The following is a 21,714-nucleotide window of genomic DNA, read 5'->3' as shown; positions in this document are numbered from 1 at the left end:
GAAAATGCGAAGCTTTGCTGAACCGTGACAGATAGCCTCAAGTCTTTGGCGCAGAGCATCACCCAGGCGCAGCATCTGGGATCTCACTGCCAAACCACAGAAAATTCAGAGGGAAAAAATATCCCTTTGCAGCAGGGTGTAAACGGTTAAGTCAAATGGACTGGTCCGAACCAGGAGGCAACAGCAGCAGCTAATGGGGAGAAACACTGGGTGTGAAAGGGCTCTTTGTCCCAGCAGGAAGGCGAAGGGCACTCAGAGGCTGGGTGCTGGGGGCGCACCCTGATAGGAGCGCAGGGCAGGCTTGTTTGCAGTGTGGAGTGAAGGCTCCCGGAGAAGAGGTGGTTTTGCACTCTTGTTTTGTTCGCAGCCAGACAAGACCCTGCCTGGAAGGTGCTTTGACCAAACAAAGGAATGGCTCAGCTGACGTGCTGTGGAAAAACAAGGCAGACCCAAGGAGGACCTCCAGCCCTTGTGCAGGGCCTGCTCAGCAGGCCAGGATGCTGTGCATTGTCCTTCCTTCCAGCACATCCCAGGAAGCGAGGCTGTGGCTCCCAGTGGGTCTCACAGCCTGGGAGGACAACCAGAAGATAAGCACCCTATGTGAGGGAAGCCCTTTTCACTGCAGGACAAGATCTCAGAGCCACAAACCAAAGCTGCTGGGCCAGGGGGAGGGCAGGAGGCCGGCAACACCTGGGCAGGAAAGAGGTGCAATCTCACCACTTTCCTTTCCTGAGCTGAGAGGCACAGCAATAAAGGAAAGCAGACAACGAAAGCTATCCCTGCCACCGCTCACTGAGGCGATGGCCTGGCTTAGCAAGGGGTCAGCATGAATTATGTTTCCTGGCAGCATGAGGCTGCGCTCCTAGAGGGATATCTGCTGGGTAGCGTGGGATAGCAGGGCTCAGCACGTATCACAGAGGGGTCTGAAGCGGAGAGTAGGACTAGATCATGACTTTGGGCATCCCTGGGGAATCCAGCTCAATTTGGTGACAGTGATGAGGCACATCCTGCTGCTCTGCTTTTTGCATTGGAGAAAATACAGCAAGCCAGGAGCAAACTGCCTGAATGCTTTGGGAAGTGGTTGCCTACTGCATTGATGTTTGCGAGTTTATACAGCTGTGCCTCGGGCAGCCGTTCAGCGACTGATAATAAAAAATGCAGCTAGTACACAGGGTAAGCAGCTAACCACAGACCTGGAGGAGGCCCTGATAATTAACAATGTGCGCATGCATGGTCACACGCTTGTATGCATGCTCAGATAGTATCATGAATATGAGCCGTGAAGCAGACTCCATGGAGAAAGACCTTGTGGATTCCCCAAGTAAGTAGTATGATGGCTGTGGAGGGGGACACTCCAGTGACATACGTCTATCACTGCGCATTTGAACAGGATGGCCAGTTTGGACTGAGCTTGAGATGCAGAAGTTTCCTGTGCATCCCAAGGAAGTGCTGGAGGTGAGGGAATGCAGCCCAAACTGCGTGTGTTATCACTCCCAGCTCCCCATGGCTGCAGAGGACATCCTTACACAGGCCATACCCACTCTGGACACAAGCCCCTGCAGAGCCTCCTTGCAAGAACTGGGCAGGGAGACCCCCACCATGCCTCCCAAAGCCTGCATCTCACCCACAAAGACCAAGTGCACACATCCATCTTGTCAAACTGCTTTAATATTTGAACATGAAGACAGGACAGAGCCAGTCAGGCTGTGCACAGACAAGATATCCCCATGCCCTGGTGCAAGACTGCAGGGCTTCCCTTCTCAATGGGTGTGTGGATTTGGCCAAGACGCAGTTCAGCTGATGACGTCTTGAGCATGCCAGTGAGGTGCACGTGTGGGGTAGGGAAGAGGGATAGGGACTCCTCAGGGCAGCTCAGAGGTTGTTCAGCTCCAACAAGGTCTGGTCCAGGACCTGGTGGATGCCCACATTCTCCTCTTTGGCACTGGCCAGACTCTCTGTGAACACAAGGGACACCCAGCCACACACACAGACACAGCCCAAGTGCACCCAGGTGCAGCCGGACCCACGCACACCACACCAAGCACAGACACACACACACATAGACATTTCAGTATGGTGCCAGCCTCCAGCCGAGCGGGGCATCCCCATGGAGCAGAGTCCACACAAGCAGCCCCGCTGTCGGCAGCAATGAGCCCAGCCGCCCCAGGACCTGCTGGGGCGGCCAGGCCAGCCGGGCTGGTTACTGGGGGCAGGCAGTCCCTGTTCTTCAGCATTTCCATCCTCCCCTGGTGTCCCGTTGCCCACGGCCAGGCCCACTGTGGTGTAGGTACCACTGGCAGGTATCATTCCCTGGCCAGCCACCAGCACGTCCTGCCCTGGGGTATCGCCACCAGCCAGCCATGGGCACATGCACAAACCCTTGGCCAGTGAAAGAGGAGAGCCAGTGCCTCCTGCATGACCCAACGGTGCTCCATGAAGAAGAGGAGTGAGACAGCAGCCCAGGAAACTGGGCAGAGAGGACAGCAGAAAGAGAAGGAGCAGAGCTAATGAGGCTGCGGAGACAAGCTCTGCCAAGCAGCCTACTGCCAAGGCAGCCTCCTCCAGCGCTCGCTTCCAAACCTCTAGAGATAGGGATGAGACAAGAACTGCCTGACCAGCCCCATCTCCCAGCACTCCTTGCGGGACTCTTTCCTGTCTCTTGCCCCAAGATTGGGTCCCAGCTTCTATCCCAGCCCTCCCAGCACCCTGCAGGGACCCCACTCTGAGGGTATCCTCCCTGCACAGTTTGGAGTGACCAGAGTGAGGAGAAAGAGGCTGGCTGCCAACTCCTAGGACAAGAGGAGGAAGGCAGTGATAAAAACCACTGCATCCCTCCCCAGTGGGGCCAGGCTGATGCCAGGGGACAGCAATGACTGCATGGGCATCCCAGGACATCACAAAAACCCTTGTTCCTCTCCCAGGAAGAACCGATCAACTCCAGAGGGGCTCCCTGTGCCCCCCAAGCAGGTCAGTTACCCCCATAGGGATAAGCCAAGGCTCCACACCCCTGCCTAGCCCCAGCAGGGAGCAGGCAGAGGCTCCCAGCCTTGAGCCAGCCTGATCAAAACAGGGCAGGGAGTGGGGCTGGTGGCAGCCTGGGTGCAGAAGGCTGGGAGCTCTGGGCAGCTCAGTTGTTAAGTTCGGTAAGGATGACCCGCAGCTCATTAGAGAGAACACGGTTTTTCTCGGCCTCCTGCCGGGAGCGCTCTAGAGAAAACGGAGACGTCAGCGCAGCAGAGGGAAGAGAGAGAGAGAAAGGCAAGTTAGTGAAAAGAGACAGCGTTCCCCAAAGCCCTCACTGGAGATCCCGCAGCTTCTGGGCCAGCAGTGGGGGAGAGCTGGGCTGGCAGAAGGAGGCAGTTGGTCCCTGGGCAGAGACAGAGCTGTGGTCCATCAATTTGGGAACTGGGTTGTGGGGCAGGGTAGGATGCTGAGGAAAGAGGAGGACCAGGGACCCGTTTAGGGATCGCTGCTGTACAGTAGGGTGAGCTCCTTCATTAAGGGAGGGTGATGCAGGAGAGATGCCAGGGCTGAGACCACTGCTTGCAGGCAACATCTGGGAGTGGGGACGGGGAATGGACACGACCAGGTCTAACCCTGCCATTTCAGGCCAAAAGAGCCATGGAGAAGATGGCACGAGATGAGGAAAGCTGTGTAACAGAGCCAGGGAGTGGCAGAGGTCATCCCCTCGGCCGAGCCACAATGGGCCCCGTCCCGCTCAGCCTGGCAGCACAGGAGCTGCTCAGGGCTCAGCCACGGCCGTCCCAAGGGTCATGCAGCTGCAAGCTGCCTGCAACCACCTCCTACCATCCCGCTGCTGGCACCCGCGTGAGACAGACAGGAGATGAGGGACAGAGTGGCATGAAAAAACAAAGGAGAAACCAAGGAAAGAAAATGCTTTATTGAGATTGACTTAGTAACCCAGAGGGACAGAACATAAAAGAAGTCATGAAATGCAAACTGAAGAGAGATGTGCAGAGGACAGAAGCGAGGGAGCATCGGGAGCATCAGGAGCCTGGGGGCTGCCTGCCTGCCTGGGGAAGGGCTGCCTGTGCTGCCAGACCCAACCCTATATCCCCTGGGCCTGAGCTTTGGTGATGGAGGTGCCGCTTCCCCTGTACAGGTCCTCCCCACCCTGGGTCCAGAAAAACAGCACTGGGGAGATTTGCTGGGGGGGATGTGGGGGGCAGGTGGCCCCCAGCCCTAGAGCTGCTGGGTCTGCAGTGCTCATGCTGCTGAGGAGCCAAGGAGGGAGCTGCTGGAGCAAAGGGCTCCTGGGCACAGCCCTGTTCCCCACCAGGCAATGCTGGGGGCACAGACCTGCAACTGCATGGACACTGTCCCCCAGCACGTGGGGGTCCCAGGGGTTGCTACCCTGTCCTGCCAAACACCCCTAATCACCCACACCTTGTTTCCTCCCAGAAAAGGGTATTACGAGAACACCCTTGGCTGGCTCCTGTCCCAAAGGAGCCAATGGACAGGCATAAGCTAGGAAGGATGGAGGGGACAGAGGAGGATAGAAGAGGCAGGGAGAGTGGTGGGGCGGCCAGGCAGGCAAGCAGCTGAGCTGGGGAGGGGTAAGACAGGCAGGGGGTGCAGTGCTGGTGCCCGGCGAGGGGCTCAGAGGGAGGTGATGTCATTAAGGGCATTGTCCAGCTCCTCGCTGATGGCTTTGTACTTCATCTTCTGCGCATACACTTCATCTGCAGGTGGGGGGGCGGGTGGGGGGCAGGTGGTGGTGCAGGGTGGGGAGCAGGTGGCGGAGAGAGAGAGAGTGGCTGTGAGCGGGGGGGCCAAGGGCGGCGGGAGCGTGTGGGCATAGACGGCGTGGATGTGGCCCTATTCCCTACCCAATGGCAGAGCCCAGACCCTAGTAGCTCTGTGCTCCCACACCAGACACCACGACATCCAGCCTCCCCCTTCCCAGGACCCCTGCCCACCCCCTCACCCCGGCCAAGCCCTGTCCAGCCTTGCCACAAGCAAGTCCCTGCAAGTGCTCCCTGGGAAAGAGGGACACGGAGCCGGCGGGGACATTTTACCTTCTAGATCATCGATGGTTTTCTCCAGCTTCGCTACAGACCTCTCAGCAAACTCTGCTCGAGTCTCAGCCTGCGGAAGCGTTAGAGGGAGAGGGTGAGCAGCGGGGCATGACAGGGATGGTGCAGGCTGCTTTGCACCTCAAATCTGCCCCATCTGCTTTCCTCATTTCACACCCTGAGAAAGGCAAGGGACAAGGGCCTTGTGGATCCCCACACTCTAAACCAGAGCAGGCTGATGCCTCCCATAAGGGCATCCCAAACTCAGGCAGCTGCCACGCTGCAGGGCAGCAGTTCTGGGAAGGGTGAGAAGACAAGGGCATAACAGGGTCAAAACCCCTACGGGATGGCAAACTCATGCCCACACCGATCCAGTGCTGGCCCCACACCCCTTACCTCCTTCAGTTTTTCCCCTAGAAGCTTGATTTCCTCCTCGTACTTGTCCTCCTTGGTGGAGTACTGCAGAGACAGACAGGTGCCCGTGAGCCCCATGGGACGCCTCCAGCCGTCCTTCACCCCAGCAGGACACCTCAGCACCCCCAGACCCCACGCACTTTGCCCAGCCCCAGCAACCCACCAGGTCCTACCTTGTCAGCCTGAGCCTCCAGGGACTTCAAGTTGTTGGTGACAATTTTCAACTCCTCCTCTAGGTCACCACATTTACTACATCCCGAGCAGGGGCCGCCAGGAAGGGGAGCAGGGCCAAGGGGCAGGTGGAGGAGAGAGGAGGGAGTGGAAAGAGCATGGAGAGAGGCATGGGGAAGAAGGAAAGAAAGAGAGAGAACAAGTTGAGAGAGGAGAAAACTCAGCGCAGGTGGAGGAAGAGCAGAGCTGCTGCGAGTGGGTGCTGCCAGGACACGTCCATTCACCCGTTCCTTGTGCCTCCTCACACGGACACCCTGTGCATCACCACCAGCCGGGCTCTTGCCAGCGCCACCAAGGAGGAGAGCAGGCATGGAGGGATAGAGGAGTGTGACCAGCCTGCGCCCACCGGAGCGGGAGGCGAGGGGAGGTCAGTGGCAGAGGCAGCGGTGCAGAGAGGAGAGACGTGGCTCACATGGTTCAAGAGAGAGTGATAGAGAGAGAGGGGCTGCTGCGCGTCGCCCCGCGCCCCTGCCCCAGTACCTCTTCCTCTGAGGCAGTGAGGGATTTGAGAGTCTGGTCCATGGTCCGCAGCTCTTCTTCCAACTGTCTCACTCGGCTGGGGTGGAAGAGGGGCACCCCGGCAGAAGGACAGCAGAGAACAGGGTCAAGGATGTGCTGCCAGCGGGCCAGCATCCCCCTGCCCCCAGCTTGTGAGCCCAGGGACCACCCTGATGGCAGACCCTGCCGCTCCCAGGGACATCCCCGTCCTCACGCAGACATCCCTGTCCCCACAGCTGCCAGGGACTTGGGGCAAGGGCTGCGTGGGACCCCTGCACACCGCCCACCAGGAGCCCAGCTCACCTCTCTGCCACCTCTGCCCTCTCCTCTGAGCGCTCCAGCTCTCCCTCAAGGACGACCAGCTTGCGGGCGACCTGTCAACGGCAGCAAGAGGCAAGCGTTGGCCCTGAGCTTGCCGCAGACGGAGGCACAGGTCTGTGAGGAGGTGGCCCCAGGTGCTGCTGGCGGGATCAGGACTGGGGGAAGGGGACACGCACCTCCTCATATTTGCGGTCAGCCTCCTCTGCTATGTGCTTAGCCTCCTTCAGCTGCATTTCCTGGAGTTCCATCTTCTCCTCATCCTTCATGGCCCTGTTTTCGATGACCTTCATGCCTCTGAGGAAAGCCCAAGCCAAAAGACGTTACTGCCGTGGCACCTGCACCTCCTGCCTGCCCACTGTACCCTAACCCTGCCATCTTCCAGCTTCAGAGACATGAGACATTGCCTGGGGATGCTGGCACTTGTTGGCCACCCCACGCAGTAGGGTCACTCCAGCGGTACTCCAAGGATGCTCCTGCACACAATTACAGCAGAGGAGCTGGCCCCAGGACCATGTCCCAGAGCGAGGAGATGCGGTTATGGGGCCTCTCAATCAGGCAGGTCCTGAACTTCTTATCTGGTAGGGAAAAAATGTACACAGCCCAGGATGAGCCAGCTGCAACCTCCACAAAAGCAGCCGATGGGCTGGCAACCTTTACAAAATGCTAGAAAACATCGCATAGAATCATAGAATCATAGAATCATAGAATATTTGGGTTGGAAGGGACCTCAAAGATCATCTAGTTCCAACCCCCCTGCCATGGACAGGGAAATCCTGCACTACACCAGGTTGCTCAAAGCCCCGTCCAACCTGGCCTTGAACACTTCCAGGGATGGGGCATCCACAACTTCTCTGGGCAACCTGTTCCAGTGCCTCATCCCCCTCAATGTGAAAATATTCTTCCTTAGATCTAATCAAAATCTACCCTCTTTCAGTTTAAAGCCATTTTCTCATTCAGGGCTGATGTTCACAAGCAAGGGGTCACCAAACCCCTGTGGACCCCCATGGCAGGGAGTTCTGCAGACTTTTTACCTCGGCCTCAGATTCTGCTGCTCAAACTAGTCTTTGCCAATGGAGGGAAGAGCTCACGTAACTGTCAGGAACGCTGCGACATGTCCAGGCACTCCCGTACAACCTGAGTGCCCTCAACTGCATGGCTCCTGCCTGGGAAACCTGCCTGTCGCAAGGATGGGACAACACACCTTGCAGGACTTGTTTTGAATGAGGCTTGTTTGGTCTCAAAAGCTGACCTTAGTTCCCAGGCACGGATGTCCCTCCCTGGGCTGTCGTTCAGCTCTCGTGCAGAGGAGGCTGTTCTGGGGTGGAACACAGGCTCCAAGCACCCTCTGTCTTTGGCTACAGCCTGGTATTTGTATAAACACCAGATCAAATTTTTCAAGTTTTCATGGGTGCCCTGGAAATTTCAAAGCCTTTTTAAGAATGCCTGTATCTGGGGGACTTCTCTGCATTGTGGCTTTGCTCTCTCCCTTCAGGGTTTGCAGGAAAACCAACACAAACCCCATCCACGGGGTCACTTCAGAAGGACCCCACTGCAAAGCCAAGGGGGCTGCCTGCAATTAGTGGCGACCCAATGCCATCCCCGCTGTTGCTCCCCATCACACCTCTCGCTCTCATCAGCCGCCTTCTCAGCCTCCTCCAGCTTCTGCAGGGCAGTGGCCAGGCGCTCCTGGGCTCGGTCCAGCTCCTCCTCCACCAGCTGGATACGGCGATTCAGAGAAGCCACTTCGGCCTCAGCCTGGGGGGAGCAGAAATCCCTTGGTCACCCCACGTTTCATACACATATGTATAAGAAAGAGCAATATCAGTAGTTACTTCTGCATTTGCTATCCAGAACACCCCTTGGCACCACGCAACAAGCCAGCACTCACTGGAATGAGAGGCCCAACCACGCATCCCCTCACCTTTCTATAGGGATGACGGGGTTTTCTCCATTCCTAGCTCCCTGTTTGACACTGGCTCCTCCTGGCCACAAAACCCCAGCCTGGCATGTGCAGCCCCTCCACCACATCCTCACACCTCCGGCTCCCACCCTGGAGAGGAACGAGGTGCGTTTGCTGGGGTAGGGTGGCTGGAGCACCCGTGCCATCACGGGGATGGTATTTGGGGTTTGCAGAGCAGTGAGTAAAGGGGGAGGAATGCCCTGCATGGCTTCTCTCCTGAAAAGGAGATCAGAGCCACTTGTGGATTTCCTGTTTGTGGAGAAGGCTGAGTGAGCCAAGAGCCTCCCCTGCGGGAACAACCTCACACCATCACCATTGCCCCCCCCCCCACCCCGCCGCCCCCGGCTCTGTGCAACTGGGTAGCCTGAAGGTGAGCACGGCACCCACCCCCAAGGATGCACAGCACAGTGCTGGGGGCAATGGAGCAAACTGCCCTCATCGGGCTGTTGCCTGTCTGAGCTGTGGCCACTGGGGCCCATGGGACCCAGACCCCCCACTTTTCCCAGGCTCCTCTAGCATCAGGCTGGGAGCTGGGGCCAGCTGGGAGCAGTGGCCCTGGACCCCCGCCAGCCCCTTGACACCAGGCTCTGTGCTCTTTCTGTTTGGTAAATGCCTCCCGCTCCATTGCCGCTGCCGGCAAATGCTGCCTCAGCAGCTCCCAGCCCTGTTCCCCACTGCGGGGGCTACAGGGAAGACAAACCCTGGGTGCAGAGGGATGGGCAGCGATGAGACCTCACCACGGGGAGCAGCCCTGCGCACCAAGATGTGGGGAGACATGCAAAAAGCCAGTGGATAACGTCTCCAGCTTATTCACAGGCTGGAGCAGGCCTGTCCAGCTGCAGTGCCCAGCCCTGTCTGGCCTTGTGCTCCAATGCCGGGAATGCCCCGGGGGCCACCGGCCGAGCAGGGGGTCAGAGAGCAGCGAGTGCCTGTCACTGTGCATGGCCCCACTGAGCATCCCTGGTCCCCCGTGGCGAATCAGCAGGGTGGGGACAGGCACAGCCAGCACCTCTCTGAGCGGGGCAGCCCAGTGGCATGCCAGAACGGCAGCCAGTCCCACAGCTGGCACAACAGCTGCCTCCGCCCTGTGAACATCCTTTTTCCGGGCTCGCCAAGAGCTCATTCCTAGCCAAATCACCCAACGGGGAGATGGGGTTGGCCTCTGCAAGGCGATGTTCTGCCTGTGGCATCTGCCTCCCCTTGGTGGGAACTTTTTTTCCCAGGGAATCACCCCCAAAGTGGGTCAGAGCTGCCCGGATGGACACTTGAGAATACGAGCTCTCTGGCAGCTCCCGGTGACTGAGGAACCCGATCTGTGGCTGCAGGAAGGGGCCATTTCCTCCACACACAGCCCGAGTGACAACAACCCGGGTACCGCACCCAGCTCTGCCTCTCCTGATATGGCAAGGATGTTAAAGGAGTGGGCACAGGAAAGACAAAAAACAGCCCCAACAACAATAAAAAAAGCCAAACCAGGAACAAGCTGCAGCTTGGAAATGCCATCCCACTGCCAAAGTGGAAATTTTGGCCTGTGGCAGCACGAAGGGGTGGCTTGTCCCCGTGAAGGAACACGCTGGAGAGCCGAAGGCTCTGCCACTGCTGCGGCCCGGACCGCACAGCCCGCTGGAAGCCAGACAAGAGCCTGGGCGTGGGATTTTTAGCTGTGCGCACGGCCGCCTTCGGAGGGAGGGGATCCTTTCCCAGGATCTGCCCGACCCCAAGGAGAGCCAAGGCAGAGCTGGCCGCTGACCGCTGCGCCGTGCCCTGCCAGCCGGGAAAGCCCTGGGGAGCCCCGCCGCCGCACGGAGCATCCCGCGCAAGACCCACGCAGCTGGAGGAGGCACCCCAGAGGCAGCGACGCAGCCCGAAGCCCCCTGCCCCGGGACCTCTCGCCAGCTGCCGCGGCTCCGGGACGGCAGCGCCCTCCAGCTCCCCCGGAACCTCCCGGCGCTCCAGGGCAAGGGGAGGCGGGTGGGAGGGTGGCCAGCACCAGCCCGCGGCGAAGGATGCCGGCGGCGGGGCCGGAGCCGGTGGGGCATCCCGGGGAGCTGCCGGGGCGCCCCCCGCCCCGCCTCGCCGCGCCCACCCCGCACCCCCCTCCCGGCGGCCCTTACCCGCTCCCGGGCCTGCCGCTCGGCATCGGCCTCCCGCTGCAGGTGCGCAGCGCGCTCCTCCGCCTGGTCGGCCACCCGCTGCAGGCTCTGGATCTTGTTCTTGACGGCGTTGATGGAGCTGGTGCCGGCCATGGCGGGGAACTGCCGGCGGGGAAGCCGCGCCGCCGAGCCCTTTGTGGGATCTGCCTAGCTCGGCCAGGAAGCGCTCAGGCAGCCGCCGCTCCCGCCGCCCGCCCTTGCCTCCATCCCTTCCTGCTCCTCCTCCTCCTCCTCCTTCTCCTCCTCCTCCTCCTCCTCCGCCTGCCACCGAACGACCTGGGCCGCCGCTCCCCCGGGCAGCGTACACAGACCCCTGGGCAGGGTGCACCGTGCTCACCCCCGGCAGGGGACGGTCCCCACATCAGGAGGGGTGCACAGTCGTCGTCGCCCCACCCCAAAATAAGGACATATGTGCCCCCCTGGTCCTCCCCAGACTGGGATCACTGTCCCTGCCTCCTCACAGCAAGACGTGCACCAGCTTTTGGGAAGGGCACACTGTCCCCCAAACCCGGGCAGGGTGCATGGTGCGTCCTCCCCAGGCAGATGCACAGTCCCCACTGGCAGGGCACACGGTACCTCAAGACAGGGCACACAGTGCCCCACAGGATAGGGGTGACAGCCCCCCTCAAGGCACAGCACATAGTCGCCTCCCTGGGCAGGGTACATGATGCTCCCCCTCAGGCAGGGGTGCGCAGTCCCACTGAAATCCCCTCAAGTGATGGAAAGGAGCCCAGGGAGTGCATTTCCCTGGGGAAAAAGGGGCCCCGGGAGCCTGGGAGTGCCACAGTCTGGCCCTTGTGTGCCTCAGGGGCACAGGAGCCTTGTGTCCATGGGTGCTCCCCAAGCTCTGCCCCCCACAGCCCCTGCTGCTGAACTGAGGGGGGTCATGGACTTTTGCACCATAGGGGCCATAGGTAAGCCAATGAGAGGCATGGGGCAGAGCCCGCTCCTGGGCACCCTCCTGGGCTACCTGGGGCTGGAGCCCTGGGACACAGTCAGGTCTTCAGCGGCCATCCTGCTCAGCCCCTTGGCATCCGCTCCCCCAGTAAGGACCTGGCTGGCAGCCCCACAGAGACGCATGGGGCTCATGGAGCCCCTTGCACCCCTAGCTGCGCCGGGGGCTCTGCGCTATAGAGGAGGCCAGTCCTCAACTCCCTGCTCTGCACCCTGGCTGGGGCACATACCCTGATCCATAAGGATGGGCCAGCACTGGTGACACTCAATCCTCCCTTAAGGAGCTCTGACAGCTCCCAGGGAAGCCCTGGCTGCGCTTCACAGCTGCCTCCAAGGGCACCGATTCCCGGGCTGACCCTGTCAGCTGCTCTCGGCTATGGGACCAGGGGTCCTTGGGGGCACTTGGCTGTACTGTTGGCAGAGCCCTGCGTCCTCCTGCCAAGCAGCGGTGGAAGAGGTGGCACTGCAGGTCTCTTGGGAGCACACAGCCTCGGACTTGCCCTCAGTCCTGGCTGGTCCTGCCTTGCTCCCAGCCCGATGCCTGGGTGCCAAGAGCACTCCCAAGCTGGCACATGGGGCCCAGAGCAGAAATGAGGGTCCCTGGCAGCAGTGAGGCGGGGGTGAGCTGGCTGCAGGCAGGCGAGGGGCAGGTTGGGGGGACAGCCACCCTGGTCCCGTGGTGGCCAGGCTGGGTGCCTCCTGCTCTGGCCCCACCCAAGGATGCAGTCACTTCCCAGCCAAGTCCCGTTCCCTCCCACCAGCTCGGGGAATCGCCAAATAAGAGCAAAGTCTCAGCCGAGGAGAGCAACCAGGGCGGGAACTTGGGTGAAGCTTTCGGGATCATGACCCGGGAATAGCAAAATTTCCCTGGGCCCCGCTGTGGTGGCTGCGGACAGGCCACTCTCTGAGGATGCTGTCCCAGCTGCACCATGCCCTGAGCACGGTGGGCTGTCACTCCTGGGGACAAGGAGGTGGCAGGGCCACGGTGGCCTCACAGAACTGCCGGGAAGGGGCCACCGGTGATGTGGAGCTGCCAATTAGGTGTCAGGCCCTCCTCAGTCTGTGCCATCATCTGACTCCCCTCCAAGTGCCCAGAGGGTCTCTTTGCACCCCTTAATGCAGTCCTTGAGGGCTTCGTGCGCTGCCACCAAGTTCCAGAGGCAGGGAAGTGCCAGAGTGGGGGGAGATTTATTCTTTTAAGGCATTTGTTGACATTTTTGCCAAGAGCAGGAGCCTGCCTGGACCACTGCAATGGGCCCTGACCTGGCTGAGGGATGCTCTGTGCTCACAGGCACACCCTATCCTGGCAGCCAAGGGAGGCGCGGGGGTCCCCAGGGAGGAGGGCAGGTGGGCTCTGGAGGTCTAGCCTGCACTTCCTCCACTGGAGCCGAGAGCTGTGCTGTGCCTTGCCTGGGGAGGAGGTGACACCAGCCCTGGCACTTAGTGCTGTCAGCACATTCAAGTCCCTGGTGCAGGGACCTGGTGACTCCCAGAGCCCCACACGCGGTGCAGCCTGTCCAGGCTTCAGCATGGACCCAGGCTGTGCTGCTGATGGGCTCCAAGCCCTGCCCGTGGCACCTGCCACAGGCAGCCTGCCCTCCCCAGTGCTGCTCCTTCACTGTGCCTCCCCTCAAGCCTTTCCCTGGAGAAGTCAGTGGCTCCTGTCACCCATATCTGCTGGTATGGGACTGTCTGCGTCGAAGCCCGCAGACTTGACGAGCAGGGACAGGGACCCTCCCTGCTCAGGACAGCATGGCACAGCCTGCTGTCAGCAGCAAACTGGTCCTCCGCACCCCATGGCCAACATCTGCCCAGAGCCACCGTTTGCCACTTCCTCTGAGCCCCACCTGGGGATGTCCCACCCACACTCAGCCAGACCCCACACTGAGTTTTCCTTGCCCCTGCACCAGCACAGATCTAGTCAGGCCAGTATGGACCCCACTACACATGTCAGCCGACCTGCCCAGCTTGACGTGCCTGCCCCACGCTGGGATAAATATGCCCTTCCAGAGGATTTTCCATATTTTAATTACTTGGTTTAGTATCTAACTAAAGCAGGGCAGGCCTGTAGGGTCAGCAAACAATGCTGGGGGCTCCAGGCCATGCCAGGGACTTGTGCTGCTGCTCGTCCTTGTCTGCTCACCCTTGTCCTTGGCGGCCACCTCAGAGATTTGACGCATCTCCCCCATTTAGCTCCATAAACCAGCTGGGATTGGATTTTTTGTTCTCAATCCTAAAAAGCCTGGCCATGCCCTGTTGGCCATGCTCCAGTCGGCTCCCCTTTAGCTTCTCCTCCAGTTTCCAGAGTTGGTTTTCATCAAAGAAGGACTGGCTATCAAAAGGAGGATTTATTTATAGGGTGTCAAATACCCTGTGTGGCATTGCAGGTCGTTATACCCCGTTCCCAAGTGGCTCTGTGGCTGCACACAGCTGTTCCACCCTTCATCCTGGCCAGGCACAAGCCAATTTCAACACCTTCCTAACATCTCCTCGGTGGGATCCTTTTCCCAGGAGAACCATCAGTCACGGCACTAAATAAAACTTCCTGGCTTTGCCCTTGCTAGGGTACAGGGTGGCACTTTGAACCCCCAAATGGCCAAGCTCCCCCCAGTCTGGGCACTTTGAGCATCCTTCCTTGCAGCCAGTGCTTGGCAGCTGGCCACGAGCAAAGGTTTTTCCATTTCAGTACTCTTTCTTGTTTCCCTGCCACAGTTTACAAAGTGCCACAGAATTTTTCCTACATTGCGCAGGCACATGCCCGGGGACCAGGAACACAGCTCAGGACACTCGTCCCCATTAGCTTTGGAGAGCTGGACAGGCAGCTGCCCACAAAGCTCCAGGCAGTACCAGCTGCCCAAGCGGTGCCCACCGCAGCTTGCCTGGCCCCTTTACCCTGAGCAGGATCCGTCTGGTCCATGCCCTGCATCTCAGCTTGATTCAGCGTCAGTGTCGCAGGAATGGGATCCTGATTGACTTCCCCAAGGACGCTTTCCATATAAGGCCCCCCTCTTCCTTCACCCCCCCCCCCCGCCCCGAGGTCTGGCACCCGCGCAGGGGAAGAGTTGCTGGCACGCCTACATACATCTGTAGCTTTCTTCTCCGCCTGCTCCAGCTTCTCCTGGGCCTCTTTGACAGACTCGGAGTACTTCTCCACCTCATCCTCCGTGCCCTTCAGCTTCTTCTGCAGGCCCTGCTGTTCCTCCTCCAGCTGGGGAAGCGACAGAGGCCGGGGGTCAGGGGGGATGGCAGTGCCCACAAGGCTAGCTGGGGACGGCAATCATCCTCCTGGGGAGGCCCAGGCTTGGGGCACAGCAGGAGCACATGGACACGCTCCTTCTGTCAACTTTGGGCCACACATCCTTGGGAAGCCCTTGGTCTCCCTGGCCAGAGGAGCCCCCAGCATCACTGAGCCCGGTGTGGGTAAGGGAGTGAAAGGCTCCCTGCCTGCTTAGGGGACTGGAGAGGTTCCAACTTGGGGACACAGCTTCGGGAGAAACCAAGAAAGTCCTCATCTCTGTGTGGCTGCACTGGGAGTAGGCTGTTCCCAAGGGTCTCCCTGGCATAGGGCTAGGGAGGTGGCACTGGGGTGTCCCACCAAGATAAGGCATGTTTGAGGGGACCAACATGAGCGGTCAGGGACAACAGGCTGGAGTGCTTGTCCCTGGGAACAGGAACCCAGTGGGGTGAGGTCCCTAGGGATAGGGACCCAGTGGGGTGAAATCTCAAAGGCTGGACACCTCTAGAGCGTGTGTCCTCAAGCTGGACACCCAGCAGGACAAGGTCCTCAGGGTAGGACACCTCTAGGGCAGAGGGTCCCCAGGCTGGACACTCAGTGGGATGGGGTTGCTGGGCCTGGACACTCCTAGGGTGGAGGGTCCCCAGGCTGGACACTCAGTGGGACAGGGTCACTGGGGTTGGACACCCCTAGGGCAGATGATCCTCAGGCTAGGGACACCCAGAGGGATGGGAGTCCGTGGGGCTGGACATCCCTAGATCGAAGGATCCCCAGGCTGAACACATAGTGGGATAGGGCTGGACACCCCTAGGGCGGAAGGTCCCTAGGCTGGACACACCGCAGGACAGGGTTGCTGGGCCTGAACACCCCTGGGGCAGAGGGTCCCTGGGCAATGCTGGGGGGGTTCTGTGGGGCACCCACCTGCTTGCAGCGGTCCTCCGCCTGCTTCTTGTCAGCCTCTGCCTGCTCGGCACGGTCAATGGCATTCTCCTTGTCCAGTTTCAGCATTTGCATCTTCTTCTTGATGGCTTCCATGGTGGCGGCGAGGTGGCAGCAGGGCGCGGAGTACCGGCAGCAGCGGGAGCAGCGAGAGCCCCGGGAGCAGAGGGAGCAGGAGTACCGGCAGAGGCGACAGAGATACCGGCACTGAGCCCCGCAGCCCCGCCGCGCCGCTTAAGAGCCGGGGAGGGGCCGCGCCGGACGGCGGCCGCCCCTGCACCTCCTCCACCGCCCGCCAGCACCTTTTAGGGATAGGCTCGCCACCGGCCAGCGCACCGAGCGGGACGGGGGGGCCGGCACCCCCGGCGGGCACGGCCGCAGCCCGGGCGCCGGGCGCCTAGGGGACACCGTCGAGGGACACTCTGGTGGCACCGGGCGAGGGACGCCCCGGTGCAACGCTCTAGGGGTGCCCCGGAGGCATTGTGCTAGGGACACCCCTGTACGAGGGACACCCCAAGGCACTGTGAGAGAGGGGCACTGGGGCACTGCACTGGGGACACTGCATGAGGGGTACCCCAGGGCACTGGGCTAGGAACACCCCAGAGGCACCGTGCGAGGGACACCTCAGGGCACTGTGATGAGGGTACACCGGTGGCACCAGACGAGGGACGCTCCTGTGCAAGGGACACCCTGGGGCACTGTGAGAGGGACACCCCAGAGAACAGCACTAGGGGTAGCCCGATGACACTGCGTGAGGGACACCCCAGTGACACTGCATTAGGTGTACACCAGGGCACTGGAATAGGGACACCACAGTGGCACCAAGAGAGGGACATCCTGGGCTAATGTACTAGGGGTACTCCAGAGGCACTGTGCTATGGACAACCCAGGGCACTGCATTAGGGATACGCTGGTGGCACTGAGCGAGGGACACCCCAGGGCACTGGACCAGGGACACCTTGGTGGATGTGTGCTAGGGACACCCCAGAGGTATTGCACTGGGAACACCCTGATGACACTGTGCTAGGGACACCCCAGGGCATTGTACTAGGGATAACCCAGGGGAGCACTGTGCTAGGGACACCCTGGAGCACTGCAGTTAGGGTCATTTCTGGTGGCACTTCCCTAGGTCCCAGTGGCACAGTGGCACTTGGGACACCCGTGGGCTGGCAGGGTGCTGTTACTGTGCCCCAGGGACATCACCGACTGCCCAGGGCCTGAGACTTGCCTCTGCTCCAGCCAGGGCTGTCTCCAAGCTAGAGGGCATTGCACAGCTGACACTGCCCTAGGCACACTCCATGCCCTGTCACTGCACCCTGGGGCCTGAGAAACCCTGCTCACTGGCACCTCAGGGGCTGGCATGGCACTTGGGGACATCCATGGGCTGGCACTGCAGTCCTGGGGGCACTCACAAGCTATGGTTGCTCTCAGGGATGCCCACGGGCTGTGATTACAGCTGAGGACACACATAAGCTATAATTGCAATTGGGGATGTCACAGGGCTCAGGGACACCCATGGGCTGTGATTGCACTTGGGGACACCGTGGGCTGGCACTGCCCACATGGGGAAAACCCCCTGAGAGAGAAGTCATCCGAGCCCCTGATCTCCCCATCCTGCTCCTGTGTCACAGAGGGACAGGAGGGACGCAGCTCTGTGTGGGGTCTCTGGTGCCCACATCCCCGCTGCCTAACACCCTGGTGGCACCATCTCCGGCACCCATGGGGAACCCTGGCACGTGCACAGCCCATGGGGTGGCATTTCAGGGTGGCACAGGGCATGTGGGCAGCCCACTGCCCCTTTCTGTCTTTCTGCTCTGAATAAACTGTATTCTGCAGGCAAAAAAAATGCAAACCCTTCAAACCCTGGCTCCTCCAAAAATAACCCATGCTTTAATAATGCTCGTAAATGCTTCTGGCACATTCCCAGCTGCAGGGTGGGCTCTGGGCTAGGGGGGCTGGAAGAAGCCAGTGGAGCAGCCACGGGAGCCATGTGGATGGGACAGGGACAGGAGCGATGTGCAGGGTCCCCCAGCCCATCGCCATGGGGCCGCATCCAGCCCTTGCCTGCTGCAACTTTTGGGTACCAGTGCTCCGAGCAAAGAGAGGCAACAAGTTTTTGAAAGTTGGAGAAAGTGGTTTTCTAGGAGTCTCAGCCACGGGTTGCAGGGGGTGTAGGAGGAATGGGAGTGGCCGAGGACCAAGGGGCTGCTGGTGCCGTGGGGAAAGCAGCAGAAGAGCTGGACTCTGGAGAGCAGCTATTAATACTGACGCATTAGGCACATATTTGGACAAGGAAAGTCAGTAACCGCCAGCACACAAGTTCTGCGGGGAGGGGAAAGATCCATCTCCCATTTTTCCTGGGTGAGGATGGATAGTTTTCTGTGAGATGCTTTGGTCCGGAGCAACTTCATGGGCTCGGCGCATGGGGGGAAAGATGATGACGTGTGGTGTGAGCAGCCAGGCAGCTGCCCTGGAGCCGGGCAGGGCTTCAGCCCTCAGATGTGCCCCCGAAGGACGCAGGTTTCCCGTGCTGCCCACTCCCCTTTGCTCCAGGCATCACAGCCATGTCTGACCAGCGCTGCTGGGGCCATCCAGGTGCCCAGGCCCACAGGTCTGGCTTCAAGGCTGTCCTCTGGGAAAAGAGGATGCAGAGGGATTTGGGTGTGCATCCCTCCCATTGCTACCCCACGCCCAGCCCTGCCAGGTCTAAGGTCTCCAAGGATGGAGACCCTACTCCATGCCCCCCTCCAGGGTCTGACCACCCTCCCAAGGAAAGGCTTGTCCTGTCATTCAGCAGAAACTTCCCCAGTGCAACCTGTGCCGCAGCCTGTCCCCCCATCCCTGGGCTCCCCAAGAAGTGAGGCGGTGGCTTCCCTGCTTGCTTCCAGCTTGACTGGATTTGGGTCCCCACAGAGATGCTGGTGCCTTGTCACTGTGGTGTCTGTGGTCCAAGCCCGTGTGTGCTTGCCCAAAGCTCCCTGCCAAAATAACCCTTCACTCTGTTGGGAGAGATTCAGGGGGCTTCCAGCTCCATGTACCTCTCCTGGTGTCTGTGCCACCTCCTCACCTGCACCCTAGCCCAGAGGACACAGTGAGGGGGTGTGCTTACATCTCTGTGCTGGTGGTGCTGGAGTTCCCTTGGCCCCAGGATGCTGGGATGAGGCTGGGGCTGCTGTCACACCGTGCCCGCTCGCTGTCCTTGCTGGCCACTCAGAGGGGCTCCATGCCCGGCCAGCACCTGGGTGAGAGCCTGGTGCCGGGTCAGGCCAGCGCAGATTGTCAGGGGACAGCTGGGAGGACTAGGATGCCTGCGAGAGCCACAAATCCACCCTGGAGCCCGGCCAGGGGTGAATGTCCCCGGGGATACAGCCCCTCTGCATCCTGGGGGATGATCCTGCAATGGGACAGCAGGGTCACTGACCGGGATGCTGCCCTTACTGCTCGGGATGCTTGTAGCTCACGCTGCCGAGGACAGGTCCCAGAGACAGGGGACGCGTGCCAGCCCACCCGTGTCCCTGCTGCACCCTGCAGCATCCCTGCCCACCCCGCCGCCGCTCGGGCCCCCCGAATCCCCGCTGAGTGACAGGGTGGGAACAGGTGGGGACATGCTCGGGGCAGCTGCTGCCCGCACAGGTCGGCCCTGGGGGGCTATTTTGGGGCGTGAGCTCAGCGCCAGCAGCCGGGAGAGCTCCATACACATTCCCAGACCCACAGCATGCCAAGCGCTGCCGCTTCCCCACCGGTGGGCCACAAGTGACCAGAGGGTCCCCCACCTGCACCCCGTAGCACCCTACCCAGGGATATTTTCAGCTGGCAGCAGGAATGGGGCCCAGAGCCCAGCTGCCCCCCTCCTCCCTCGCCAAAGCCCAAATCCCCCAGCAACAAAATCCCCAGGGTCCCCTCCCGTGGCAGTGGCCCCCCAGCAGCACCTGCAAGGGCCAGCACATGGCTGGCAGCAGGGGTCCAGCCTGCCACGTGCCTGGGGCTGGACGTGCCTCAAATATTTTCCATGCTGTATAAGCACCCGTGCTACGCTCCCCCCTCCTCCGGCAGGAGGGCAGGCGCCAAGGCCCCCCTGCCCACCAGTCCCCTCTTTCTCCTGGAGGGTCCCATTGACACCCAGATGGCAAGAAAGCAGGAAAACCAGATTTTATTGATGAACGCATCTTTCCAAGGAGATATCGGCACCCCCTACCCCATCTTGGAGCCTTGGGGGGAGCTGGTTTCCTTCAATGCTTAATATGGGATGCTTAAAGTATCAAAATAGTGAGAGAAGCCTCAGCGTGTGCAAAGGGGGAGGGATGGGGGTCCTAGGGAAGAGGAGGGGTGGGATTCTGGGCAGCGGGACCCCAGCGAGAGCTGGGTGTTAGTGAGCAGGACATGAGCTGGGGGGGAATAAATGAACTTTGAAAGCTGCAGGCTCAATTCTAGAGAAATGGAAGTTACAAAAATACTGCAGATCTTGGAAAACGATGCAGGCACTTGGGAAGGAGGAGGAGGGCAGAGCTGGCTGGGGCCACAGGGCGGGGGAAGCCCTGTGGGAAGGCAAAGAGCAGCTTCGGGAGAGAACCCATTGCATCCCCCCAACCCTGGGCAGAGGCACTGCGGCTTCCAGCCCTCGTGCTCCCCAGAGGGGCCCAGGCTGAAGAAGATGCTCACGGTGGGGGCTCAGTGCCTCCCAGGGAAGCTGCGGGGGAAGAGGAAGAGGAGGAGGAAGATTCAGCCAGCAATAAGGCATAGGAGGTGAAAGGCGGCTCCGTGCAAGAGCTCAGCCAGGGACTGTGCTGGTCCCTGCACCCCATCGCACAGGAAAAGGCAAGCCTCCCGCCTCTCCCCCTCCCGTGCAGAGGAGAGAGAAGAAAGGAGCACAAGTGGGAATGAGGAAGGCACGCAGAAAAATCCCCTATAATGAAGAGCTCTCCCGCCCCGCATGCCAGGTTTGGCGGGTGAGCCCTTTAGCCGGTGCAGCCCCAGCTCCCACCCCAGCCGGGTCCCTCCGGGCGCTCTGGCTGTGCCCTGGGTGCGCGTGGGAAGGTGGGCTGGGCAGCGAAGCGGAGTTGCTGGTGCGGCGCCGGCTTGGAGCAGTGGCTGGGTTAGTCCCGGCACTCTGGGTGCAGGCAGAGCTCTGGTCTAGCCCAGGCAGCTCTTCGCTTGAGGCGGGTCATCTTAAATAGGAGCGGGCGGGCGGGCGGCAGTCTGTGCGGTGAGCGGCAGGAGGGCGCAGGGCTCAGTTCTGCTCCTCGTCCCGCAGCTCCGAGGGCAGGAACTTGTACTGCTGCTGCCGGATCATGGCCAGCTTCTTCCGAGCCTCCTCCAGCTCCCGCTCCTTGCGCAGCATCTCCTCCTGGGCGGCGATGATCTGCCGGGAGAGGACTCTGCGGTAACAGCTGCCTCCGAGAGGGATGGCTGGAGCCTCTGCCACGGTAATGCCAAGCCCAGACCCGGGCCCTCCAGCTGCTGCTTCCCCCATCACAGCCACAGCCTCCCTGGGCTGGTAGGGCCCCGGGCACGAGGGCTGTTGTCCCTGTGGTGGGACCACGGTTCTCTGAAGATAACAGGGAGCAGCACAGCTCCCGAGGTTCAGCCTCGAGCACCCTGCAGAGGGTCTCGGCTGTGAGCCCGTGGCCAGGCGGCAGTGCTGGGACCTGCAGCACCTCATACCAGGCAGCTCTCACCCTTTACCCAATGCTCTGCCCTTTACATGAGTCACGGACACTGGCATGGTGTGGGCACTGCACCAAGGAGAAGCCAGGGCGTTACGCTCCTCAGAGCGAGCACCATCAATGCTGTCCCCACTGTGACACGTGGCAGCACAATGGTGAAGCCACAGTGTTTAAATGGCGCTAGGTGAGATGGGTGCACCCGCAGCATTTTTGTGAGGCTCTCTGGAAGCATGCTCTATTCCAGTGGGTGGTAGGACACACTCCTGAGACAGGCGCATACAGGTTGTGGTGGCAGTCAGAGCCACCCCTA

The 21,714-nt window shown here is 60.6% G+C and overlaps 2 protein-coding genes across 16 annotated transcripts in view; both read right to left on the bottom strand.

The window, feature by feature from the left end:
• Positions 1-1,650: 1,650 nt before the first annotated feature.
• Positions 1,651-15,931, bottom strand: TPM2 (tropomyosin 2). Of its 12 annotated transcripts, none has more exons than XM_086629692.1 (9): positions 15,724-15,931; positions 14,650-14,775; positions 8,122-8,255; positions 6,677-6,794; positions 6,483-6,553; positions 6,162-6,237; positions 5,433-5,495; positions 5,040-5,109; positions 1,651-1,955 (listed from the first exon to the last, which is right to left on the bottom strand). In XM_086629692.1, exons 1-9 carry the CDS (start codon positions 15,835-15,837, stop codon positions 1,873-1,875), a joined length of 855 nt encoding a protein of 284 aa, XP_086485818.1. In that variant the 5' UTR covers positions 15,838-15,931; the 3' UTR covers positions 1,651-1,872. The 12 variants fall into 12 exon arrangements, with proteins under 12 accessions (XP_086485818.1, XP_086485820.1, XP_086485823.1 ...); XM_086629694.1 differs by lacking the exon at positions 6,162-6,237 and adding an exon at positions 5,624-5,699; XM_086629696.1 differs by lacking the exons at positions 1,651-1,955; positions 6,162-6,237 and adding exons at positions 2,812-3,207; positions 5,624-5,699.
• A 3,944-nt stretch (positions 15,932-19,875) lies between these two features.
• TLN1 (talin 1) overlaps positions 19,876-21,714 on the bottom strand; it is a 39,791-nt gene continuing 37,952 nt past the window's right edge. For all 4 annotated transcript variants that reach the window (XM_086630023.1, XM_086630025.1, XM_086630022.1 and 1 more), the window contains one exon: positions 19,876-21,100. In XM_086630023.1, coding sequence (XP_086486149.1) covers positions 20,969-21,100 — 132 coding nt within the window. In that variant the 3' untranslated portion in view covers positions 19,876-20,968. The remainder of the gene's footprint in view (positions 21,101-21,714) is intronic.

The sequence above is a fragment of the Tauraco erythrolophus genome, chromosome Z (assembly GCF_009769465.1).
Source record: "Tauraco erythrolophus isolate bTauEry1 chromosome Z, bTauEry1.pri, whole genome shotgun sequence".
Taxonomy (NCBI): domain Eukaryota; kingdom Metazoa; phylum Chordata; class Aves; order Musophagiformes; family Musophagidae; genus Tauraco; species Tauraco erythrolophus.
Note: the sequence above shows the minus strand (reverse complement) of the source record. Positions and strands in the feature narration are given on the sequence as shown.